Source organism: Lichenostomus cassidix, chromosome Z (genome assembly GCF_008360975.1).
Source record: "Lichenostomus cassidix isolate B80296 chromosome Z, HeHo_3.0, whole genome shotgun sequence".
NCBI lineage: Eukaryota > Metazoa > Chordata > Aves > Passeriformes > Meliphagidae > Lichenostomus > Lichenostomus cassidix.
In genome coordinates, this window is record NC_139511.1 from 23,278,903 (window position 1) to 23,306,059 (window position 27,157).

General features: G+C 42.2%; 1 protein-coding gene across 2 annotated transcripts; it reads left to right on the top strand.

Moving 5' to 3' along the window:
• The first annotated feature begins 8,557 nt into the window (after positions 1 to 8,557).
• HSDL2 (hydroxysteroid dehydrogenase like 2) lies at positions 8,558 to 25,827 on the top strand. Of its 2 annotated transcripts, none has more exons than XM_085041968.1 (11): positions 8,558 to 8,706; positions 11,455 to 11,618; positions 12,023 to 12,121; positions 12,247 to 12,361; positions 16,514 to 16,617; positions 17,555 to 17,653; positions 22,477 to 22,671; positions 23,169 to 23,240; positions 24,582 to 24,770; positions 24,935 to 25,063; positions 25,530 to 25,827. In XM_085041968.1, the coding sequence occupies exons 1-11, from the start codon at positions 8,690 to 8,692 to the stop codon at positions 25,640 to 25,642; spliced, it is 1,296 nt and encodes a 431-aa protein (XP_084898094.1). In that variant the 5' UTR covers positions 8,558 to 8,689; the 3' UTR covers positions 25,643 to 25,827. The 2 variants fall into 2 exon arrangements, with proteins under 2 accessions (XP_084898094.1, XP_084898095.1); XM_085041969.1 differs by lacking the exon at positions 8,558 to 8,706 and adding an exon at positions 9,634 to 9,825.
• Positions 25,828 to 27,157: the final 1,330 nt, after the last annotated feature.

The window sequence follows — 27,157 nt, forward strand, 5'->3', positions numbered from 1 at the left end:
CCCTTTCTGGTCTGGTAAATTTTGAAGTTTGAGAGAACTGTTTCAGTAAATAGACGTGACCTAGACGCTGCTTTTGCAGTAAAGTCTGGATTACCCAATTCCCCTCTATCATATTCAGTTGTTTAGTAGAAACAGTAAGCTATATATAGCTTACTATTTATAGCTAGTAAACTATAAATAGTAAGTTATATATAAAGAAATAGCTGATAGCATCCTTCTGGACAAAACATTATTGATAGTATGAATTACATTTCTTGCTTAAAAAAATCCAACACACTGATTTTGTGTTGTTTTTTAACCCAGTAAGTACATCTTACTCACAACCAAAGTTGTGACAAAGATCACAACTGAAGATAATGATATTGTACTTATCCCCCAGCCAGCTATAACTTAAACCATTGATGAAAAGGTCTGCTTTCCGAGCTGTTGCTCATGCCATGTAGCTCCTTTCAGTGGGAGAAAGTGAGAAGCGGGAAACAAGCTCAAAATTACTGTTCACCTTTAAGAAATTTGATAGAACCCACTTTTCGTTCCTTGCTTCACTTTCTAGTGAGCAAACCATAGAGCTAAAGCTCGATCATGCTAGAAACAATGTGTACACTTTCCTGCCTCCTTGGTTGTTAGATCCTAATGTGTAGGCTTCCCAGTCCAACCTTGTGATCACAATTTCATTGCATAAACCCTCTTTTAGCACTGAGTAGCAAATGCCAGACACATCAACTGCTGCACCCAGACATGCATAAGTGACTTCACCTTTGCAATGCCAAGTGTCTTCTGTGCACCCTTCAGTAGGGCTCAGCTATCACTTGCAGCCCTGCAGCCTTCCAGCCAACCTTCTATGTCAGTCTTTCTCCCTTCTCCTTCCTATGCTGTTGCCTTGGCCTTCCACTGGAAAATCTCAGTGGGTACTCATAGAAAGCAATTGCTGATAGTCTGAGAATCTCCTCTTTCTTCTCCTCGTGTTTTGTATCTCTGTTTTAACTTTAGTTTGTGTTAGGGGGAAAACAAGAGTTAGCAGATAGAAAAGTAGATAATAATAATGTAAATAACCTGTGAGCATTACCAGCCATAAATACACACGAAGTGGAGTGACTGACACACACCACCTGTGACTGGTTAAATGTGGTCCTGTCAGCACTGACAGCATCATATACAACAACCAAGAGACGGCTGTGTCCTAATGCTAAGGACAGAGTTAACAGAGGAGAAAGCCTGCCAAAACTAATTATAGTCACTTTTTTCATCTTCACCGCTTGCTGTCTTCAGAAAGGACACTCTTCTGCTTCGCTTCTTGGTTGGCCACTTGTCAGGCAATTCCTTCTCTATTATTTTTTTCCCCAAGGTAACTTCAAGTTGATGTGTGGACCCCAATGACAAAACTCTCTGCAGGTAAACCTGTCTCAAGAGGTGTGATAATACTGTCCCCAGACAGCTGGCAAGGTCTTATTCTCAGCATCTGGTAGAAATGGTGGGAAGCAGAATTACAGGCCATCCCAGTTAAAGATACTGACTTATGCATTATTGCTTGAGCCAGATGTATTTAGTTATGTAGAGGTTAACTTTGCTATACAAAGCAACATCTTATTCTACAGAATGCTGCACAGAAATAAGATTAAGCAGCACTCCATTATATAAACTATATAGTTTATATGGATATTATATGGACATTATATGGAGATTCACTGGGTTTGATTTTTGTCAAAGTTTTAAGCGTTCAGGCTAATGCTCTTCCAACTCAAGTCTCTCCCTGACAATAACACATTACTCTCACTGATTATTTCAGTGGTTCAAATAAGTTTGACAAGTCCTGGTGCTCTGTCACCTAGAAGTACATTCCTGCTCTGGAGCAGGGATTTTTTACAAGGAACGAGGGAAGGGAGCTGAGAAGTGCAAGGCACAGAAACAGATTTTAAGTTGCCGCCATCCCGCTTATCTCACCCTATCCCATATTTGATCCCTGCTCTAAGCAGAAAAAGATCTTGGTGCACTTTGGCGAGGCTAGCCGCCGGCCAAGTGTGCCGCAGGCCGGGCAGCAGAGCAGCTTGGCAGCTCCCGGGAGCCGCGGGGTGTCCAAGGCAGCTCGGCTCCGGTGTGCTGCCTGCTCCCTCTGCTGGCACCGCCTGCTGCAAACTGCGGCGGGGGACCTGGATCTGCTGCTGAACGTCAGAAAGAGCCCTTGAGCACACGAGAGTTACATTTCCTTCGCAGCACGATAAGCCGTCAGTCCTGCTCACTACCGTCAGCAGCCTGCAGATCGTGTCTCTCTTACGTACGTCTTGGACCTGTTATCTTCATTTATCATCCCCCAGAAAACATGTACCTTTCTCTCCAGTACTCACAGTAGCAAAACAATCACAGTTTTTTTAGTAACTTCATTTTTATGGGCCTCAAAATCTGTGAAGAGAGCAATAGAGTAAAAAGAAACACAGTTCTGACCTCATGTAAAAATCCTCTACAGAAGGTAAATATCTGCAATAATTCCTCTACTACAGCACCCATTGTAGGTTTTGTCCTAGCAGTGCACAGCAGGCTTTTTCAATAGTTTGAGATCTTCAGCCTTTTAAAAGAACCTATCTGATAGGGGAGGTCAATTTATATAAGTTTTGTGAAACAAGTACAGAAGAGAAAAATGCTCTTTGTCTCCCAGTCAGAGGAAAAGTTTGTGCTGACTTCAGATCTTACAGTACACTAGAAACATGCTGTGCATCCCCTAATCCTGGGATCAGAACTCACGTCTCATTAGACATAAGGTAATTTGAAGATGAGATAACATTATAAGAAATAAAGTTCTTTCAGGTTTACTTCTCACAGTAACACAGGACAGTTAGCAGTCAGGGGAAAAAAAGTGAAAATGAAAAAAGCTGTGCTTGAAACACCAGAATTTTTGAACATAATTTTTCTTTTTAACATTACAGCAAGTTATTAAAAACCCCCATGTTTGCTGTTGGGTATTAGAATCAATCTGAGTTGTGACTTCTCTAGCAATTACAAAATCTGTTCATCTTATACTACATCAATGAAAAATGAGGATTGGTGTTTTAAAACAGCATTGTAGTTACATAGGAAAGGCCAATATTCTGCTAGTGTTCAATGTTTAACTATAGCAGCATCTTCTCCAGACTCAATGTTAGCATCATATCACCTTTAATATTAGAACTTCCTGACCTGAAAACCATGAAAGGCTTTAGCTTATCTAAAAAGAAGAAAAAAAATCATCAGAAAATGAAAGGATATACGCTGTGCACAGGAAACAGTAATATTCCTAGAGTAAGATCTCTGAGTTCTTTAGAAATTCTGTTTCTGAATATACTTTATAGTTTTATACACATGGTAAAAATACTAAATAAGACTCTGTAATTAAATTTCATACACTTCCAATATCTGAATCCAACAAAGTTCTTCCCCATCTATCTGTCTGTCTGTCTATCTATCTATCCATCTATCATCTTTCATGATATTGAAGCACTTTGCTATAAAGGAGGAGGCTGATTAATTGAAATAGAATATACTTTTCCACTCCATTTGTAGAAACATTTCTGAGTATTTGTTTACAATTAATAACTTAATGGATAACTCCTTTTTTTTCATGATTAATCTGTTCTCTTCTGACTCCATTTTGAAGCTTTCTAAAGGTTTGGAGCTGTTTTGAATAGTGATACTTGTGGAAATCACACTTACAAAGAAGTGTAGCAATTTAACATTATGAAAGTTCTGACATTTCCTCCTCTCCAATAATACTTAAATTACAGAGTGTTTTCTGGCCTGAGAAAACACTCTGTAAGAGGAATGAATTACATCAGATGTTTCATGCTATTAATGAACTTATTAGATTATGACTGACTTAACTGAGAAAAGGCCATATAACTCAGATTTCATTGGGGAGATGAAACAAATCAGGTTACTTTCCTACCAGGTCCTCCTGTAAAAGCAGTGCACATTTAGGAAACACTGCACAGAGATGTGCAGAGATGTGCAGAGCAGAAGTCCAACACATTGGCTAGATTCTTTCTGAAGATAACACTGGCTGCCAGAATGTCACTACCTCGTTAACAAAAGCACTGTAAGCTTTTGCTCTTTTCCTGTTCACAGGACACAAGAGTGCAGAAAGATCCAAGCAGCTCTGGCCTACACTTTCCCTTGAGCCACAAGAAGCCAAAAGCTCCCCCAGTCCCACATCACCAAGCAAGAAGCTGCTCTACTCTCCATCAGCAGAGGCTTTTCTGGGCACAGGTACCTCCATCCCCCTGACAAAGGCCTTTGTCCCTCACCTGTGAACATTTTCACAAAGTCGGTACTCGACATGCTCATAACCACATCAGCTGCCACAGGAGGCTTTCCGAAGCCAGCGCTCCCACCCTTGCTCTTCAGGTCAATATACCAAGTGCCTCCACCATCACCTGGACAAGAGTGAAGCGAGGTGAGAAGAGTGCTGTGCCCTCCCTGTTGCCCCTGTCAGACAGCCTCAGCCAGAACTGGTCTGCTTCAGGATCAGGGTGAGCGTTTCTGTTTGCAAACATGCAGTGCCTTTTGCTAGGCAAGGCTGCACAGGCAATGGTCTTACCAGATAACTCAAACTGAAAGACACCCTGAGTACTTCTCACATACTCCTCAGTCACTGCCCCTTGGATAACTCTGAATGTTTCTGCAACAGGACCTGATGGCTTGGCTGCAGCAGCTTCTGTCTTAACCTTGGCTCCATCTGCTCCTTCCTGCTGGGATCCAATTAATTTCTTCTTCTCTTTGAATGCTTGGACAGCACCTCCAAGAAATTAATTCTTCTGCAAAGCCTCTAAACTGTAAATCAATTTACTGCTTTTGTTACCAACTTTTGTAACTCTCTAAACACAGACAAAGCATCAGATTTAGAAAGAAGACATTGTTTATTCTGCCCAAGATGCAAGGTAGAGATTTTCTAAAAATCAAGCAAACCAGGGATTTAAAAGTGAGAGAATTCACACACTGAAATCTACATAAACCTGCCTGTCTAATACATAGTTACTCCTGGCCTGCTGTATAATTGCTTAGCTTGTGAAACCTTAAGCCATACGTGTCACTGGACCCCTGTGGGCCTCCTTGGGGTTCTGTAGAGGTCTCTGGTGGTTGTTTGGGGAGATGCCCCCTACTCAGTTTCAAGCAAAGTTTAGTTCAAGACGTGCAGAACCTCAGGCTGAATGTCAAAGAAGATGTCATCTTCTCAGACAATTGCCAGGCAGGTCATAAAAAGACAAAAGCTTTCCATAAACATTGAACAACATCTGCTTAACCCACCTGATAGCATCTTCTTACATTCAAGAGAGGGGTTAAAGGGGAGAATGATACCATCAACATCCATCTGCAACAGAGATCAAAGGAAGGGACAGGGACAGAGAATTCTGCTTCAAGACTCAGATCTTAAAGATCCAGAGAGTTCTACTTAAAATACAGAGAATTCTACTTGAAAATCTCAATTCGATACGTGGTTTACTTCACCATGGATCAAATTGAATATGCACATTTAACAATAAAGAACTCCTTTTGCAATTTACAAAGCAAATCAAGTTGAACAGCCCCCAAAAATGCTGTTCAAAGTCTCTCAAGTGGCTTCACTATCAAAAAATACTTAGATCTGTTCTGTGAGTCCCTACACAATAACCTGCACTAGGAGTCCAGGGAACTAACACCATCCATCCCTGGCAGAACTGTCCTAGTGTCACTGCTCAAAAAGGATTTTCAACAAAATGTAATTCTTCCAACTTTGCCTCCTCTGCCCTTGCCCTATCCCTCTTTTGACACTCCTATAAAACCTATTCAGCATTCTGACTTGCCCTCCAACTTGACACACCACAATTCTGAAAAAGCAAAAGCAGTGTTTTTCTAAAAAAAGGCCAAAACATTTCTGCATTTCATCTAAGAGACTGTAAATCACACAAATTTCATCTAGGATGCAAGATAGACTGGTTTTGACATAATTTACCAAGACAGATCGTATGACATACCTGAAAAATGTGCTATTTTACATTTGATTTCTTTTCCCAGCAATATTCACCCGTGACCTTCACTATCAAAAAAGATTCTTCAAAATGAGGTACTGGTTATAAACCATGAATGTTTCAAAGTCCTGTGGTAGGTAAAATTCTTTCACTAGCTTTAAGCACAGATGCTCTACAGCCACTTCCATAAATCTCACCCTCCAAATGAGAAATAAAAAGAAGTGCTTTAAGACTCGAGTGATGCTAACATGTTAAATGTCACTCAAAACCACGGGAGGCTTGGAAGGGGGCAGCAAGTGTGTTGGGATTGTCACGGGGAGGACACACGGTGTTTGCAGAGCCGATTGCCGGCCTGAAACATCTTCTCACTGTCTTGAGGACACTCGGGGCCCAGCTGACAGTGCTCACTAGCACCTTGCTTGCCAGCTCCGGCCGCATTTCCTCATGCCCTCGCCCAGCCGAAGCCACGCCAGCGCGGCTGGAGCAGACAGTGAGGCGCAGGAGGCACAGAGGCACCGGCAGAGCTGCGCGCAGGCAGCGGGGACAGCCGGGGAGGTGTCGCTGCGCCGCGACACGGCGGCATTGCCAAAGTGCCAAGGCTGCCGGGCTAAATACCTCACCCCGCAACATCGAAGGACGACTTCCTGAAACAGAAGGGCGCACCGCGTTCTCCTGCGAGTGGCTGGGGCGCCGCGGCTAGCTCAGCCTCAGGGAATGCTGCAGCGACGGAGGGAAGGGCATTTGGGAGAGCGCGGGGTCCGTCCGTGCCCCACAGCCGCGGACCGTGGGGTTTCTGCTTTGTAGAGAGCAGTGCACTGGACTGCAAGCAGAGGTGCAAGGGTGTTCAGCCCACGGTAAACCCGTGCTCCCCTGCTCAGCACCCGGAGCGATGGTGAGCGAGCTGCGGAGCTACCGCGCAGCACCGGCAGCGCCGCTGGAACCCAGCGCTCCAGCCTTCCACCTTCTGCAGCGCCTGCTCTAATGAGTTCTGCCTCCCGTGCTGAAAGAACAGTCCAGGAGGTAAACTGACTCTCCTGATACAGAAAAAAGCCCCATCACTCCAGTTCTCCTATTACATACTGCAGAGGAAAAAAAACACTGGCGGGGAGAAGGTTGAACCACCATGCCCAGGGGCTTCTCCTGTAGGTACTTTCTGTGCGTGGCTGAAAGCGGCAGCTCTCTGCACACAGACACGGTGGCTCTCTTCCCCAGAGCGCACTGCAGGCATGAGGCTTACGGTCTGGGCGTGCAGCTATGGCAGTCGAGCCCTGCCTTGGTCATTTGGGCTGAGTGGCTGCAGGGAGAATGAATGCAAAGCATGCCTGAAGATCTTAGCAAAGCACTTTCACATCCATCTGTGCAGGATGTCAACCCTGGGAAAGCAGGTGGCATGAAAGATGTTCCAGTTGCAAAAGTGTTCAGACAGGCCTTGTCCCCTTCTGCCTGTTCATGCCTCAGTCCTGCAGGAGTCTGCAGCCCTGTGACACTGTGAGTTGCAGTGGAGTGAACCAACAACCATTATTATGTCAACACACAAGGACTAGTGCATGTGCTCATGGCTTTGATTTCTACTGAAGTCAGTAAACCCGTCTGTCTCAATTCCTCCAGCAGGTTCAGACCCACCAGGTGATTTCCACTTCTGTCATTAGCTCCCGGTGAAACCTGAATACTTCTTAGCGTGCTGGACAGAATCTCTGCATGAGAGCTGAAGGGGGAAAGACAAGACAAAGGTGTAACCTGGTGGAAGATTTGCCAACCATAGCAACAGGTGGGCAGCATGGCAAGGACAATAGGATGTCAGAGCCTTCACTGGGCAACAGAGGGAGGAGGAGGAAAAGTTACATGTGCGGTTGGAGGCGACAGCTCACCACACAGTTACTGTGAAATAAGAGAGAGACTAGGGGAGAGGGTGAAGGAGAGGACAGCGGTGGCTGGGTGAACAAAGACAGAGGATGCTATTGCAGGCTGTCTAATGAACAGGGAATCACAGAATCGTTTGGGTTGGAAGGGACCTCTGGAAATCATCTACTCTAACGCCCCTGTGAAGGCAGGGTGATCTAAAGCAGGTGACACAGCCTCCCTGGACAGCCTGTTCAGTGTTCTGCCACCCTCAACATAAAGAAGTTCTTCCTAATGTTTAGGTGGACCTTCTCATGGTTTAGTTTATGGCCATTGCTCCTTATTCTGTCTCTGGAAAGAGACAGAAAAGAGTCTGGCACACCATGGTCTTGGCGTCCACCTCTGTTTAGTCCTCAGACTAAAGAGGCCCAGCTCCTGCAATCTGTGCTCATGAGAGAAATGCTCCAGTCCCCGTATCATCTGTGTGCTCCTCCACTGGACTGTCTCCAGTACCTCCTCATCTCTCTTGTCCTGAGGAGCTCCGAACCGGACACAGCACCCCAGGAGACGGGATGGAGGCAAAGCTCCAGTGATTTGAGTGCGGCTGGCAAGAGACCAAAGCAGAACCTCACACATCCGGCGGAGAACGAAAGGATGCGGGCAGCCTCCCTTCACCCCGCGTAGGCCTTTTTCCCGGCTCAGGCTGGCTGTCACCGCCGCTCCGGCCGGCCCCGCGGTGCCCTCAGCACCGGGCAGAGGGCGCGGGGAGCGGCCCGGCCTGCCCGCCCCAAGGCCGCGGCGGCTGCGCAGCGGAGCAGCTCTGCCCTGCCCTGCCGGCCCTGCCCTGCCCTGCCGGCCCTGCCGCACCGCCCCGCGCCGCCATGCTGCCCAACACCGGGTAAGGCTCTCGGGGCGGGCGGGCTGCGGGCTGCGGCCGCCCGGGCCTCGGCGGGACAGCCCTGAGCGCCGTGTCCCTGCGGGCTGGGCGGGACACGCTGGCGGCCGGCCGGGAGCCGCGGGCCGTGGCGGGGGACACGCGTGTTCCCGCGGGCCGAGCCGGCCGAGGGGCTGCGGGCAGCGCCAGAGCCCCGGGCGAGCGTTCGGGCTGTGTGTGCCCTTGAGCGCTTGCAGTGCAGACAGTTATTGCGGGACTTTAATATGAAAGGGGTGCTGTATCTGTAATTTCATACAGAACGTAAATATTAAAGTATAATTACTTGTTACTATAACTACTATTACTGTTGATGTTGTCCTTGTTGTTATTGCTATTATTGTTGTTATTGTTATATAGTATTATATTCTTCTAGTACTGTCTTACCTGGCAGTCGAATTTTCTTCCAGTGTAGAATCTTAACTTAGAGGTATTTTCTGCCTTTTGGCTTTTCAGAGGCCAACACTAACAGCTTGGAAGATAAGTTACTATTCCTGTATATTATAAACAGGATTATTAAATTCCTAGCATCTGTGTAAGCTGTAAAAAGTGTCCTGATGTGACTTGCAGGTTTCTGTATTGGTAGTCATTCATGGTGGTGAAGGAACCAATCTCAATGTTTTTCAAGATTCCCAAGACTGTGGGGCACTGAGGTGGATTTGATATTTTCTGTCTTATTAGCAGAATTCAGCTCTGATGGAGGTGATGTAGATGTGACCTTCACAATACAGGTCATAAGCAATTTTAGACAGACACATGCTTTATAAACTTTAAACTATTGGGTTGCTAAGTGAATTAAGAAATCTTACTCTTGCAAGTGTGACTAACCACCCACCCTCTGAGCCTGGCCAACCAACCAGTTTTTTATCTTTCAGGTTGTGCACCTATCCAGATCATAGTGTCATGTCTTAAACATGAAACAAAAATATTGTGATGGTGTTGAAAGACTTGCATTCATCCACCCCATTGAGCAAAGGGCCCAGTTTTACTAACAGTGCAGCAGAAGTCTCTGTGTTCTCGATGTCCTTCCCAAGCTTCAGCTGCAGGTGGACTTTGGTTTTCCCGACACCACCCCAGCATGCCTGCGTATTGTTTCTAATTCCTTCTTTGTGGCCTGTCCTTGCTCCCAGTCCCTGTATGACAACTTTTGTGGGAGCTGAGTCACAGGTTCCCTGCATAACCCTGCTAGTCTCCTGGTACACCTGCTAGTTTTCCTGAGTAGACCACTCCAGCCCCAGGCTGGGCTTAAAGGCCCATCGGCTTTCCTCTGCTGCTTTCTCCTCCAGAGCTGCCTTTTGCTGGACCCCATTTACCTCTTCCATGACTAAGGTGAATTCTGCTGACCTCAGGCAGAAACTAGATTCTGGCCTTATTTTACTGAGTTTTACAGTTTTACTATGTGTTCTGGAGTTGAACTTTCCTCACTGTGTACGTGACTCAACTCTTGGCAGTAGTTTTTTGTGATTCACTGTGCTGTTTAGATATTTTTCTTCCTGTGCCTTTCTAGGACTCAATTTTGCAGATGAAAGCTGTTTGAAATGGCACTTTCAGGGCATGGTTGCCTTCCTGAGATCCTGTAGATGCCTAACCCTGCCCCTGCACTCTCCCTTTCTGCCTCATTCTAATTTCTGCCTTCTGAAAGCAAAAATCCTCCTAGAGATCACTTAAGAGATGAATGTGCTCAGATTAGAGGGGAAAAAAACACATCTGAAAACAGACAGGGAGAAACAATACTAAGTTTGGCCCAGTCTGAAAGGAAAACTAATGGAAGCTCAGAGTATAAGCTTTTGTAATGTTTGTGATATGGCATTTATGATGTGAGTGAAAAGTGAAGTTGCCGTTGCACATGGTTTGTATGAATTCTTTAACTGAAGTTAAAGACCTGAACCTCCTGGGTTTTGCCACAGCATGACAGAAAGCAACGTGAGTTTTGTGCAGAACACTGAAATACACATTCCTTCATCTGGAAAGCCTGTTGTCTAAAAGGCTTTGTCATTGAGTATGTTTATGGAGTTGACATTTTTCTGCAAAAATTCAGTGACACTGTGTTAACCAGTTATCTTTCTTACACTCTAACACTTACTTTTTCTAAATTGAGCAAACTTAAAGTTGAAAAACAAAAAAGTTTAAAAGGAAAAGTCTTTCGGCATCATTTGGACTAAATGTAGTTACTGGGAAGCTGAATGTAGAAGATTTAAGAGAAAAATTGCCATTTCTGAAAATAAAGTTTTTGGTATTTGCGTATGGCACTGTGGTTCTGGACTTGGTACTTTGTACCTCATTGAGACATCAGTTTTTTGTGTTTAGAGCACTGTTATTAGTAGATTACAGAGATCTGCTTGGGTGTGTGGTCTTGTTAGAAACTGGCATTTTGGTTTTACAAATTACTCCTTTTCCATTTCTGCAAAACGTAGCAGCTCTGTTGTAAAACAGTGTGTTGGATCCTTTTACAAAAGGGGAGAAATGTAACTGGGTGACCTGTGTAACCTTCTTGCTTTATAGTGTTTTCAAACTTGGGGTGTGGTCTTCTTCAGTGGTGCTTTCCTGTAACTGTAGCCATTGCTTTTGTGTTCATGGGCTGTTTTCATAGTAAAAGGATGATGGCATTTGTCTGGTTGGGAGACATTTGTCCTTAGAGTTTGGTAAAAGTAAATGATTTACAGTTTCTGGTTTATTTTCTTCTTCTTTGCCCTCCACTTCTCTCTTCACCTGTAGGAAACTGGCAGGATGCACTCTCTTCATCACGGGTGCAAGCCGGGGCATTGGCAAGGCCATTGCTTTGAAAGCTGCCAAGGATGGTGCCAACATTGTGATAGCTGCCAAGACAGCTGAGCCCCATCCTACTCTTCCAGGGACTATCTACACTGCTGCAGAAGAAAGTAAGTTGTAACAAATGAGGTTGCTGTGCTGGGTGTATACCCTTGCATAAGTATTATACGTGAGTGGAAAACTGTGTAGACTCTCTTAGTTCAGTTCCTTTACTAAAATAACTTAGTGCTTCTCTTGCCTCTCAGGAATGCTCTAATGTTTCTGTAATGAAGATGGGTGTGTGTATATAAATGTAAAAATGCTGTGCTACTTGAGATGCATGAAATAAACATTTGCAGTGTTAAGATTTGTTTTTGGCTTCCCTGTTCTTCATTCATGTTAAAAGGTTACAATTTGAGAATGTGATTTTCAGTGCTTTCTTGAAGCATGTAATTGTCTGAGATTCTCAGAAGGTTCATATTAGTTGTCCCCTCTGAGAGCAAATTTTTTAATGTTTAATTTTTTAATTGTGCAGTTGAAGCAGCTGGAGGAAAGGCTTTGCCATGCATTGTTAATGTGAGGGAAGAACAACAAATCATTAGTGCCGTGGAAAAAGCTGTGAAGACTTTTGGAGGTGAGTTAAGGAGTGGGGAGACATTAACAGGCAGATTGTTCAAACAAAAAGAAAAAAGAACAGCCTATCTTACTCATGCTTTTTGTGTTTAAATGCTAATGTGAAATGGCTTATTTTAAAACCAGGGATTGATATTTTGGTGAATAATGCGAGCGCCATCTCTTTGACGGGCACTTTGGAAACAGCAACAAAGAAGGTCAATCTTATGATGGATGTCAATGTACGAGGAACCTATCTTACGTAAGTGCTGAGAGAAGGAATCAAAGCAATTATAGCAGAATGTATGATGTTATTTCTGATTTTCTGAGAAATTCTCTAGCTGTCTCGCAGCTCTAGAATTCGAGTGCAGATATTGTGCAGGTGCTCACAGGAAATTGCTCAGTTATTGGTCAACTGATTTGAATTAATAATTCCAAGAATTATTTGCAAGTTGGAGTAAACAGGTACCTTGTTGCTGCAGTCATTAAGTGTTCACAAGCCCCTCTGTGCATGTAGGAAGAAAAAACTAATTTATTTCAAATGAAACTCCAGCTTGGCTTGGTTAAATGCTGATGCTCTTTCATTTAATTTCAAAATTCATTTCAATGACTAAATTTTTGCATACATCAAGTCAATATCTTGTTTGTTAGTTTCCTTCTCACAAGGTTCTTTCTCATCTCTAGAGACGTTATGTAACTCACCATAGTTAAAAGAGATATGTGAAAGATAAAACTTAATGATGCGAAGTGTTCTGCACCTACTTTCAGCTCATCAGTTCTATTATTTATTTAAATTAAGATACAAACATTTGATTTCACAATTCCTGTGGTCCTTATTTTGCACATTTTTGGAGTTGGATTTAGTAGGTTGGATCATCTGTACATTTGTAGGATGTAACTTAAAGCACTGTCTTAAAACAGAGACTTCGATTTTCACAGAGTTTAAAAAAATCCCTAGGATGATGCAGATTCTCTAACTTCAGATGTTGCTTGGTGTGATCAGAAAGTTTTGTATCAAAGTACTACCACAGAATCATAGAATAGTTTGGATTGGAAGGGTCCTTTAAAGGTCATCTAGTCCAATCCTCCAATCTGGAATAGTTTCTGTCATTCTCCTTTGCACAGGCCAGTCTGGTTGCCAGCTCTTGATACGTTGCTGAGTGGATTTCAGTGTATTGCTGTGGCAAGTTCTGTTTTCTCCTCACCACCCAATAGCAACAGTAATTTTCTTGATGCTCCATCTAGCTATTCCAAATTAATGGGGAACTCTTAAAGTATTTTTTTTTGTCCTATTCTGCCTTGAAAATGTTACAAATCAGCTTCAAGTGGAAGAGCATAAGAAAAATTAATGCCTCTCAAGGGAATGGTTTTTGTCATTGCTTTTGTAATTCTCAGTTGAGAAAACATAGTGAAGCATTTTCGCCTTTTCTTCCTCTTGCTTTGTATGTTAATTCTGATTGTAATTTGTAAAGTCCTAGTTTCAGTTTAATGTACAGAAAAATACAGTAGCATAAAAAAAACAGTGTGGATTTTTTGTCTGTGTAGAGGTGGTGGTAGGGAAGACGTCCCATGTTACAGAGTATACCTGTTGAGATAGAATCATGGAGTTGAATCATAGAATGGATTGGGCTGGAAGAGACCTTAAAATATCATCTACTTCCAAGCCCCCACCATGGGCAGAGACATCTCCCATAGACTCAGAGCCCCATCCAGCCTGGCTTTGGACACTTCAATGGGTGGAAAATCTACAGTTTCTTAGGCAACCAGTTCCAGTGCCTCACCACCCTCAAGAGTAAAGAATTTCTTCATGATATCTAAGCTTAACACACTCTCTTTCAATTTAAAGCCATCCCCCCTTTTTCTCTCTTCTCCATGCCCTTGTAAAAAGTCCTTATCCTGCCTTCTTGGAGCCCCTTTAGGTACTGGAAGGCTGCAGTAAGGTGACCCCAGAGCCTGCTCTTCTCCAGGCAGAATAATTCTCATCCTGTCCTTGCAGGAGAACTGCTCCATCCCTCTAATGAGCTTGGTGGCCTCCTCTGGATGTGTCTCAAAAGTCCAATGTCCTTCCTGTGCTGGGACCCCACAGCTGGATGCAGAGTTCCAGGTGGGCTCTCACCAGAGCGGAGCAGAGGGGAAGAATCCCCTCCCTTCCCTGCTGCCCATGCTGCTCATGCTGCTCTGGATGCAGCCCAGGACACGTTTGGCTCTCTGGGCTGTGAGTGCACATGGCTGTGTCATGTCCAGCCTCTCAGCCACCAGCAGCCCCAACTCATTCTCACAGGGCTGCTCTTGGTCTGTTCATCCCCAGCCTGTGCTGATGCCAGGGGTTGTCCTGACCCAGGTGCAGCACCTTGTACTAGGCCTTGTTAAACCTCATGAAATTCCTAGGTGCCCACTTCTTGAACTTGTCCAGGTTCCCCTGGATGGCATCCCATCCTTCAGGAGTGTCAACAGCACCACTCAGCTTGGTGTCATCTGCAAATTTGCTGAGGGTGCACTTGATCCCTTCATCTGTGTCATTGATGCAGACATGGAATGACAGTGGTCCCAGTACCAACCCCTGAGGGACACCTCTAGTCACTGCTGTCCATCAGAACCCTGAGCCATTGACCAATACCCTCTGGATGCCAGTGTCTAACCAATTCCTTATCCACTGAATAGGCTGCCCATTAAATCTTCTCTCCCCAGATTAGAGAAAGTGATGTTATGAGGAACCTTCTCTAAAGCTATACAGAATAAATGACACCTATAGCCCTTCCCTTGTCCATTGGTGTAGTTCTTCCATCATAGAAAGCCACTGGGTTGGTCAGGGAGGACTTGCCCAGAAGCCTGTCTAACTGTGTCAAATCACCTGCCTGTCCTAGGATCACCTCCTGATTCCAGGAGGATCTGTTCCATGATCTTCCCAGGCACAGAGGTGAGGCTGACAGGTTGGTAGTTCCTGGGGTCCTTTTGGCTGACTCATTGAAAAACTGGAATTTTGCACTTCTGAAACTCAGGGTCCTGACTTTGCTCCATTTCCCTCAGGCCTGTGATCACCATCAGGACAAGATCACTACAGCCCAGGCTGCCTCCCATCATGGAGTCCCTATTAGCTTAGTTAGGTTTGTGACCATCAGGTCCAGTATGGCATCCCTTCTGGTAGGGTTATTACCTGGATTAAGGAGTTACACTCCATGCATTCCAGCAGTCTCCTGGCTTGCCTAGAGCTTAATGTGCTATTTTCGAAGCAGAAATTGGGGTGGCTGAAGTCCCCCAGCAGGACAAGAGCCTGCAAGTGTGATGCCCCCTGTAGATGGAGCAAGAAGGTCTTGCCCATAGGCTGCCCTTGGTCAGGGACCTGTAGTGACACCAACCACAAAGTTCCTTTTGTTGTCTTACTCTCTGATTCTTACCCACAGGCTTTTATCTGCTTATGGTTGTTTTTCAGAGATGGCTCTTCACACTTAATCCGTCTCTTGATGTAGAGGGCAACCTCTCCACCACCATCCTCCCCTGTATCTTCTGAACAGGCTTTAGGCATCAATGGCTGCAGTTGACTCGTGGGATTTATCCCACCAAGTTTCAGTAATGGCAGATAGGTTTCTTGGTTCCTGTGCATTAGGAAATTGAGATATCTGTTAATGAACCTGCCACTGAAAAGAGCTGAGACCCCAGGACAGTTAAGTAGGTGGCAAATATTTTATTTTGGTACTATGATAGTTTTCCTGTTGAAGGTGTTGAAGGTGCTTCCTCTGTGGCTAACAGTATGAATGGGTCCTGTTGGAATATGTGAACAGTAGGGCACTAGTGTGGTGGTGTTTTCACTCTGTGAAACCTGATAAAAAATTCTTAGGCAGAGATCAAATACAAACATGTACCCTAGTACTAGAAGTGAAGTCAAAAGACAGTTTCTGTAAAGTAAAAGTTCTAATTTACAGAGGTGTGTAAATTTGAAGTAGAATTCTCTTAGCAGAGAATAGGTTTTCCATTTTCCTTGGAATATTTGCAATAGCATTCTGCTATGCAGCATTTCTTCAATGTGGTTTTAAAGAAGAAACAGGTATATGAGCGGAAGAGAATAGTTTTATGACTAAACGGTGCTGTTAATTTTGCATGTTGCCTTACAGTGTTTTGTTGCCCCTACCAGAACTACTACAAGGAGATTTTGGCTTTTGAGTATCTGGAAAATCAACTTTAGTAATGCTGATGCACTGTTTGGAGAATGTGGTCCAGTTTGCACCAATGAATACTAGGCCTAAGATAAATGATCTGGGACAGATTTTTTTGTTGTTCTTTATATCAGTTAAATACTTGATAGTAGAAGAGGCTTAGTCTTGGGCTGTCATGAAAATGCTGGTCTGCTAGTATGGTTTTTACTGTAACTATAGTTGTTCCATAAAATGAGACTGATACATCTGAATCTATATTTCAGGTCTAAAGCGTGCCTTCCCTACTTGAGGAAGAGTAAGAACCCCCATATCCTGAACCTTAGTCCACCAATGAATCTGAATCCCATGTGGTTCAAAAATCATTGTGGTGAGTAGTGTTGAGACCCTCTGTTACTATTCTGTGAGATGAGTCCCTGGTGAAATATGCAAGTGTGCCAGTGCAGAGTGCCAGATCTTTTATCTTTAGCACTATATACAGACTGGCACTAATGGTTCCCCAGGGCATTTTGTACCTGACCTAGAAGAAATTGTTTGGTTGGAAAATGTAGGGCAGGTTTCATGGCATCATACACCCTTTTTGTTTTCAAGATAAGTTTGTGCTTTTCTATGGGAATTGTTAAGATTATATGACATTTTCTGCTCCAAATAGAGACTGATATCCAAAATTAATTTTCTTACTGATCAGCTTCATGTTTATTTTACCATGGATAAAGTTCAATGTTGTCTTCTAATATAGAAATTAATTCTGAGGTGGAAAGAGAACTCCATGTTATCTTGAGGTTAGCATTGCTCATTTTAAAACTGTAGAAGAGCTTTCCATTTTGGACACTTGTCATGTTAAACTCCATCAAGTTACAGTTCTTTCCCCAAAAAAGTTTCCCTTCTCAAAGTAGATAGGTAACAAGGATTTAGAATTCCTGTCCCTCACCTTTTTTTCTATAGGATATGAGTTTGGTCCTTAACAGCTAGTATGTCTTGGGCATCTTGAAAAATATTGATCATGCTTGTCAGTGTGCTTTGTATAAAAAGCATGCAAAATCACCATGCAGCTTGGCTTCAGTTATTTTTGGCAAAACATTTGTAGCTTTCATTTTGTTTTCAGTGAAAAGATGACAGACTACAGTTTGTATCTGACCGGGGTAGCAGGTAGAAGGGAGAGCTTTTGACTCTAGAAAGGTACTGTTTTGTATGAAAACCCTTAATTTTCCTTGTGAACTAGTTATCTGTTTTATCTTTCTTTCATAATTAAAATTACATTTTACATAGAGTGTAAACATCTATCTTTTTTGCACTTTTTGTCTTAGCTTATACCATCTCTAAATATGGAATGTCCATGTGTGTCTTGGGAATGGCAGAAGAATTTAGAGGAGAAGTTGCTGTCAATGCTTTATGGCCTAAAACAGGTGACTTTTTTTTTTTTAATTACTAAAATACTGACTTCCTGTATTTTGTCTGCTAAAGCTTGTTTTATTTGACACTGAATGTGCTTCAGACTTCTTCTGGAATAGATTCAAGTGGCTGAGCAGTTCTTTTATATATTCTTTGTTCATCCTGCGTGGGTTCTGTTTTTCGTTCCTATTTCTCTCTAGACCATCACCACTTTGATCTAAACTCATCTTTGGCTAGTTTGAAACCACACAGTTGGTTGAGGCATATGTGTAGTGTTTGGCTTGCCTGTGCTTTTTCTCATGCACCCAGTGTTTTGGTTTAGACAGAATCACAAAAATAGAAGTGTGCTTTCATGAGTGGGTATTGAACATCTGTGTATGTAGTAGTGTTTAGAATTTCTTGCTGGTTAAATCGCAAGAGCATACTGACAAGATGGATAACTCTGTACATGCGGAAATAATTTTAAAAAGGCCTATTCCTAGAAGTTTTGGCACAATGCAGTTCTGTGAAGAGTTGTTCACAGAACCATCTGATTGCAAATTACAGGAAATTAAAGAGCTCTCTGAAAGAAAAATAGCTCAATGCTCCCATGTTGTATTAGCTTCAGTTTGTTTTCTGTGGGTCAGTGAGGATAAGGGCTGCTGTTTGAGGTTTGGCCAGCTGTTTGCCAAAGAGGTCAGTCTCTTCTCCCCAAATACATCTGGGCAAAAATGATACTGATGTTAAAATCAATACCAGACAGAGGGTAATCCTGCCTTTTAGTGGTGTAAGCCCAGTCATTGTGTTAGAAAACATTGCAACAGTGCTTATTTCCTGAACTAGCCCAACGAAGAAACAAGGAAGAGGAGATAAAAATGAGAACCAAGATCCTCTTCTGAGGATGGTGCTCCAGTGTAAGAAGTGTTTGTACACAAACAGTTTTCAATGTTTTCCTATTAGGAGTTGCAAGCCCTTTATAATCTCTACTGGGAACTGGATCTCTCTGACCGATTTTCTCTAAAGTGAGAAACATGAGGAAAACTTAACTATTTCAGACAAAATCAGCCAATTTTCTTAGGTTAAATACTGTAGATGGTCGTCAGTTGAACAGTTGGGTTGGTGTGTCTGACAGACTTGATCCTTTTTCATTGGACTGGATGCTTGCATCTTAAATTCTTCCAGTAAATGGATGCCTCATAATTCTGCTCACTCTGTGAGTTTTACCCATAGAAATATTTTGGTAATGGATTGACTTTTAAAATTATATCATTCGTGGTAATTTTACAAAACCTGTACTATTTTGAAAAGAATAAGGTCTTCATCTGTGATATACTGAGGGCAACTATACGTATAACTATAGAATCTGGATTGCTTTCTGGTGGAGTCAAAGTTCACTTTTCAGGTTTCAAGCGTGTGTTTTATTTTTTATTTCTGAGGCAGTTAAAAGAAATACACACTTGTTTCTGCATCCTTACTTCTTGAGTGCCCCAGGGAAACCTCCAGAAATTTTCAGTGGAGATTTCCCAGGATCTGTGTCATCTAGAATAGAACAATAAAACTTGATTCTTGGTCTTTAGCTCCCTAGACCCCACCCATCCCCCCTGTCTTGTCTTTAAAATGGTACTCTTTAATGGGTTTTGTGTCTTCTCAGAATACGGTATATGGAAGTAGCTTGGTTTCTCATTAACAGAGGTGACCTTTTACCTACCATTGTGTGGTTTTTGGACATTTTCTGATTTAACAATGTTTATTACTTATGAGAGTTAGGTACAGTGAAGGAATTAATCCAGAGCAGCTTGTTCAGATAGAGAGAAATGGCATGAAGCTGCAGACAACATTTCAATTTGAATTACTTTTTTCACAAAAAGGGTGTTACAAGGTTACCTTGTGTCTTGTAAATGCACATATTCACATGCTGCATGGACACATTACGTGCATCCTCCATCACTTTCGTATTCTGGATGTGCTGGAAAAAACATCCACTACAATTGTGGAAATGAGTCAGTGGCTTTATGAGTCCTGTTAAAAGCTAAAAAATTGTTTTCTGTAGAGACCAGCTGGTTGTACTAGGTATTTATTTTGCAATGTGGCTGTTTCCCCCCACCCATCTGAATAATTTGGCCTCCTTTTTTTCATGGCAAAGGAAAAAAAACCTGTCAGAATTTCTCCACCTGCTCAAAATGGAAATTTTTTCAGAGGGATGGCCAACTTTATAAGCAGAAGTTACATAACGTCTTACGTTGCATAGTTAAATACATTCTTTCTTTCTAGTTTTGGCTTATGCTGCAGCGCTCCAAATATCAGTAGTAGTACCAGTGTTTCAGATGTGGTCTGGTATTATAGAATGGCTATGATGATATTAATAAAACTCCTACAAGATCTGACATTGTTATTTGGGGAAGTGGGAAACACAAACCAAATAAAGTAGTATCTTTCTCTTGAGCATTACAGTGCCACTGCATCCTTGGTAACATACCCATACCTGCTAAAGTAAGAGTGGAACATTCTGGGAGCTTGTACTGGTTAAACAGTGCAGCTAATACTTGTTCCCCACAGGATCCTGCAGAGCATGAGGCTTGGAAGTGCAGGAATATTCAATTTACAAATTAGAACAGTATATATTCTAATAAATGCTTTTTAAAATAAAGATTTCTCTATGTGAGATGCACAAAGAAATAAAAATCAGTAATTAGGCTTTCTATAAAAGCAAGGGTAAACAAACAGAGCTTTTTATTTGCAGAACTCATGCCTGCTCATTCAGCAATGCCTGCATGAGAACTGCTGTGACATCAAGTATAAAAGATCATAATGTGTGAATTCTCCAGTACAAAAAGATGTGGTTTTGAAAGGTTTGTCTTCTAAAAGTGAGAAAGTTAACTTGTTTATTGTGGTCATCCAGAGAGGTAGTGTTATAGACTTCCACAGTATCTGAAATACAGTTGCAAACTTCCTAATTTAAAAGTCCACTGTCATCTCATACAAATGCATTTACCTTCAGTGTTGGTGTGGATGCCAGGATCTGTTCATTAAACTGATTCTTTATACACATGAATATATATTGGTAATAAGATGCCAGAGCTCTCCATTTATCTAAAAATGAAAGAAAACATCTATCCAAAGGGCAAGGGGCAATCCCATCACAAAGAGTGCAGAGGAATAATGGAGGTGTCTTGGGACAGAACTGGAAGTCTGTTCATGTGCATTAGAGACAAACCTGCATCACGTTATATAAAGTGCATGTAACTGTGTGCAGCCAGACTACAAGGCAGTACTGTTTGAAACCTTTTTCTTCAATCTATGCAAAGAGGCTGGCTGTGCTCAGAAGGATAATAGTTAACACTAAAAGAGAAGTGACGGACCTGTGGGTCAGGAAAAGTGAGCAGCTTAATGAATCCTCAGAATAAATATATTCAGGTCAACAGAACTCGATAAATTTCATCATAGCATTTGACAGAAATACTCTCTGAACTGTTGGTAGTTATTAAAAAAATAAATCTTGCAGGGCAGATACCATTTCAGAAGGCAAAAAAGAGACAAATTTATTGACTTCCTTAAAGATGAGAAAAAGACCTAGGAAGACCTACATGTATGTACAGTATATCTATTTGTCACTTTTTATTTAGATGTGTATTTATAGCAGTTCACTTGATTTGAAAAAAAAGCTGAGGTTGGTAAAAGGCAAATGAAACCTAGGGGCTAATTCTCATCACAGAAGACTAAAGTGATGAAGTCAGCAAGGACATCTACATGCTTCTGCACTCTCCTAGCAAACACTTGGACATGAGATCTCAGGCCAGTGCTGAAGACTTCTGTCCTTTTTCCCAGTACCTGCTTTGGAAGGTGAATCATATAGCTCAGATACATATGTCCTGCACAGTGCCTATTTTTATGCTATTTGAGGAATGTTGGGCTCATTTCTCCATCAAAATTGCTGTTACTTTGTGTGGAAAGGAAAGGAGGACAAAAATTTGGTTTATCCTTCTGCCTCTGTGATCTTCTGGCCCCACATGTAGGAAAGGATTTGTGAATCTGTCTCAAAACCTGGGGATAGAGTGTTGAGTCTTAAACAGCAGATGGGAAAAACTAATGAAGCAGAAGGTATGAAGGAAAAACAGTAAGATGGCAAATGCCAAAAGCTACAACCAGACAGCCTTTCTGTGGAATAGGGTGAAAGAAAAATGGAATGGGTAGCTCAGCCTGGAAGAGCAAATCACAGGCTTAGACAGCAATATGCCACAATGCTAGTAGCTCCTGGGGGAGAAACATAAAGAAGACTAGTAGAATGGCACAGAAGTAATAGAGTTGGTTAATAAAAGAATCAGAGGCTTAGGAGATGTGGGTTTTATTGTTGGGTCTAAGACAGCCTTTCTGTGAAATGTTGAAGAAGTTATGTGAGGTTTTGTTATTTGGTTTCTCGCTAACTTAGAGAAACACCTTAGTAACTCATGGGAGTTATCAAAAGAGTAAAATTAAGCATCAAGACTTTCAGTGTGATAATCACCAAAGCAAATATCCTTAATAATGGATGCATTATACATTCACTGAGGAGAACAGTTGTCCTATTGGTTTTCCATGTCCTGAATAACTTGGCAGAAATCCAGGTAGGATGATAAATAGATAGAGGGATGTGAATGTCCTAAAATGTTCTGGCTTTTTCAATTCCTGTAATAGTTTCTTTGGTTTTTACTGTTGTTTGTAAAGACTTACTTGTTTGTTGGTAATATTTCACAACTTCTGTCTTCCTAGAGTTTCCTTTTGCCTGAAAGGATAATAAAGTTTGTTTACTTGTGAAAAAAAAAAAAGAGAATTCCATATTATCAATGTTAAAACTTTTTTTCTTACCCTCCAAACTTTCTAGCCATACATACAGCTGCTATGGATATGCTGGGAGGAGCTGGAATAGAAAAACAGTGCAGGAAAACAGACATCCTGGCAGATGCTGCATATTGTATTTTGACAAAACCAAAAACTTTCACTGGAAACTTCATTATTGATGAAGTTCTGCTGAGAGAAGAAGGAGTTAAGGATTTTGATGTTTATGCAATTGCACCAGGTAAAAGAGATCTTTAAGGTGAGAAGTAAGTTCAGTAAGGAGGGAAGGACATATGGAGAATATGAATACAGTTTTGTTTCCATGAACTCTTAAATTAGTTTGTGAAAAGTTGCTTTGCTTCAGCTTTGAGAACATGCATTCCTGGAAAGCACATAGGGATCCACTGAGAGTCTAATAATTAAATGCTTATTAAATTAAATTAAGAAATTCTTTGATGAAAAGAAACTCTACCTCCATTATAGATGTATGTATTACTATTTAACAACTAGTGAGATAGATCTTTATGTTTTTCATCTTCCAGTGCTCTTCATTGCAATCGTAGAAGCCTTCTAGGTCAGATTTTAAGTGAACAAAACTCTAAAGATGTTATTTTATGCCATATTTTCCCTTCAAATTGCAGTTTATTTACTTATAAACCTGACTATAGTTTCAGATTAAATGGATTCCTGCTGTGCGTCTTTACTTGGATTTGCTGTTACATTTTTCCTCTGTCTTAGGTCACCCTCTGATGCCTGACTTCTTTTTGGATGTTGAAACTGACACTACAGCTGTGAAACAAGAAAGATATGGTAGGGAAAGCACTGAATGTGCAAGTCCATAATTTCTGACAATAATGAATGCCCTCTGTTTTTCTTTATCTCCTATGAATTTGGACTCCACTTAAGCTATTTAGCAAAAACCCTTTTCTCATTTGGAGAGTAAGATTTATGGAAGTGACCTGTGTACTCCAAAATGGGGGAAAAAAATTGTATTTTCTGCAGGACTTTCATGTTGTAAAATCGGTGCATTATTTTGAAGAATCCTTTTTAAAACATCTGAATTGTGGTAGGAGGGAGGTCACAGGTGAATATTGCTGGAATTAGAAAGTAAACAGCAAACAGCATATTTTGCAGGAATATCTCCTTGGCATTGCTAAATTTATATAAAAGAATATGACATAAAGCCTCCATGGCTTCTTAGATGAAACATGCACAATTTACACAAAATAACTCTTAGATGAAGTGTAGAAATCTATTTTAGAAAAACATTGCTTTTGCTTTTTCAGAATTGTAGTGTGTCAAGTTGGAGTGCAAGTCACAACGCTGAATAGGTTTTATAGGAGTGTCAAAAGAGGTATAGGGCAAGGGCAGAGGAGGCAAAGTTGGAAGAGTTCCTTGCTGTTGAAAATCCTTTTTGAGCAGTGACACTAGGAAAGTTCTGCCAGGGATGGATGGTGTTAGTTCCCTGAGCTCCCAGTACAGGTTATTGTGTAGGGACTCACAGAACAGACTTAAGTATTTTTTGATAGTGAAGCCACTTGAGAGACTTTGAATAGCAGTTTTGGGGGCTGTTCAACTTGATTTGCTTTGTAAATTGCAAAAGGAGTTCTTTATTGTTAAATCTGCATGTTCACTGTGGTAAAGTAAACCACTGACCAAAGCAGTAAATTGATTTCCAGTTTAGAAGCCTTTACAGAAGAATGTATGCAAATATGCGTGTTCTTTACGAGATCAACAGGACAGAAGTATTTTGGGATGAAAGTGATGGCTATTAAAGACACTGTTTTGTTTCTGGGTTCTTTTGAGTGTTGTCAGGAGTGTATGTTTACATTAGAAAACCATTGTGTTAGTATTTGTAATGAACTGTAAACAGTCAGAATCAGAATTTTGGTGTGGTTTTATTTTCACTTTTCTTTTGATCTATCAGGAATCGAAAGTTATTGCGGAATTATGTTTAGTGCTCTACACATATCCAGGTTCCCAGGTGGAGAAAGTTTTAATACTGAATTCAGTTTTAATACTGAAATAGGAAAAAACTCATTTTTGCTACTTCAAAGCTTAAATATTTCCAAATGGAGTTCTCTGCTCATGTTTATACATTCATTTTTAAAGTGTCATTCAGTTGAAAGACAAATATAATATTTTCCGTAGGTGATGCCCAAGAGGAGAAGAAATTAAGTGGATCCCAGCAGGAAGGAGCAGATGGAGCCAAGGTTAAGATAGAAGCTGCTGCAGCCAAGCCATCAGGTCCTGTTGCAGAAACATTCAGAGTTATCCAAGGGGCAGTGACTGAGGAGTATGTGAGAAGTACTCAGGGTGTCTTTCAGTTTGAGTTATCTGGTAAGACCATTGCCTGTGCAGCCTTGCCTAGCAAAAGGCACTGCATGTTTGCAAACAGAAATGCTCACCCTGATCCCGAAGCAGACCAGTTCTGGCTGAGGCTGTCTGACAGGGGCAACAGGGAGGGCACAGCACTCTTCTCACCTCGCTTCACTCTTGTCCAGGTGATGGTGGAGGCACTTGGTATATTGACCTGAAGAGCAAGGGTGGGAGCGCTGGCTTCGGAAAGCCTCCTGTGGCAGCTGATGTGGTTATGAGCATGTCGAGTACCGACTTTGTGAAAATGTTCACAGGTGAGGGACAAAGGCCTTTGTCAGGGGGATGGAGGTACCTGTGCCCAGAAAAGCCTCTGCTGATGGGGAGTAGAGCAGCTTCTTGCTTGGTGATGTGGGACTGGGGGAGCTTTTGGCTTCTTGTGGCTCAAGGGAAAGTGTAGGCCAGAGCTGCTTGGATCTTTCTGCACTCTTGTGTCCTGTGAACAGGCAAAGAGCAAAAGCTTACAGTGCTTTTGTTAACGAGGTAGTGACATTCTGGCAGCCAGTGTTATCTTCAGAAAGAATCCAGCCAATGTGTTGGACTTCTGCTCTGCACATCTCTGCACATCTCTGTGCAGTGTTTCCTAAATGTACAGTGCTTTTACAGGAGGACTTGGTAGCAATATAACTGTTCTGGTTTCACTGTGGTGGCATTATGTTTTGTTTGCACAGGCTTTCTCCAATTCCTTTCATATTCTGATGGCTCTGTTCCTTTTTTTTTTAGGTAAATTAAAGCCAACTCTGGCCTTCATGTCAGGAAAATTAAGGATTAAAGGAAACATGGCGCTAGCAATAAAGCTCGAGAAGATGCTTTCACAACTTAATGCTAAACTGTGAGGGGAAACCCTTACTACAACAACAGTGGCCTTTCATATATAATTGCAATGGTCTTTTAAATTTTTAGTCATTGGTTTTCTTATGCAGTATAAGAAATACTGATAAAATGTGAGGTTTTTATAGAAGAAATAATTCCCTCTGATTAATAAGGTGTCCATGATTAAACTAATTCCTTCCCAAGAATACTCTTAGGTTCCAGGTGTTTTCTTTACTTCTGCTCCTCTGGATCAATGTAGGACATCTGAAGTGATTTTTTCCCACATAGTTGCTTGTATGCATGTCTCATGGAAAAGGTGGGTAGAGCATATGTCACCCTGAAGATCTAGAAGTGTTAGAAGCGATATGCAGAATTTACTAAGCTTGTTTAGAAGTAGATGCAATGTAGTCAGTTTTACAGGGCTTTACTCACAGCTGGTGAATTAGTATCTCAATTTTTTCTTTTCTTTCCTGAGTTTATTACCTACATGAGTTCTCATACCTCTGTATTTCACTGAGTTGTGCTGCACAGCCACATCAAGTGACAAGCAGGTTTTCTTTTTATGCAAAAGTACACTTGCACACATGCATGCTCATGTGCTCTCTCTCTTCCCCTACCCCCTAGATCCCTGCACCCTGTCATTTCCCCATCCTTCCATGTGGCTGGTAAAGGTTTAAGCTCACTGGGAAAAGGATGCATACCTCTACTTTCTAAGTGCACAAGTGCACACATGGGCTGCAGCTTCATGTGACAGCATCTGCAAAGCCAGATGGACCAACCTCTTACAATGTTTATTCATGGTAGCCAAAACAACTGTCCAGAATCTGGAATATTCACTCTTCTGAGCAAGCTGAGAAGTTTGCAAGACATAGGATTTATTTCTTAATTAAATTAGCTGCCCAGAAGTTTACAAACTTTTAAAGCCTGTGTCTGTTTAAAATTGCTTATGACCTGCATTGGGAAGGTCACATCTGTATTGCTTTCATCACAGTTCACAGAATCACAGAGTGGGTCAGGTTGGAGGGGACCGCAGTGGGTCATCTGGTCCAACCTCCCTGCTCAAGCAGAGTCATCCTCAAGCACATTGCACAGAATTGTGTCCAGATGGTTCTTGAATATCTCCAGAGAGGGAGACTTCACAACCCCTCTGGGTAGCCTGTTCCAGTGTTCAGTTAACTGCACAGTAAAAAACTTCTTCCTCATATTCAAGTGGAAATTCCTGTACATCAGTTTCTGCCTGTTGCCTCTTGCCCTATTGCTTGGTATCACCAAGAACAGCCTGGGTCCATGCTCTTGGCACCCTCCCTTCGGATACTTGCAGATACTAATGAGGTAAGGCAGTTGAATTCTGGTATAAGACAAATACACCTCTGCCCTGCAGTTGCAGGGATCTTGAAAAACAGTAAAATAGGTGCCCTTCTCACCAAGCACAAGGGGCTGGAGGTGCTGAAGGGAGGGAGGGAGGGAGGGAGGGAGGGAGGGAGGGAGGTGGTGGCTTACCCCATGTTGGGCAGCATGGTAGCACAGCAAAGAGTATC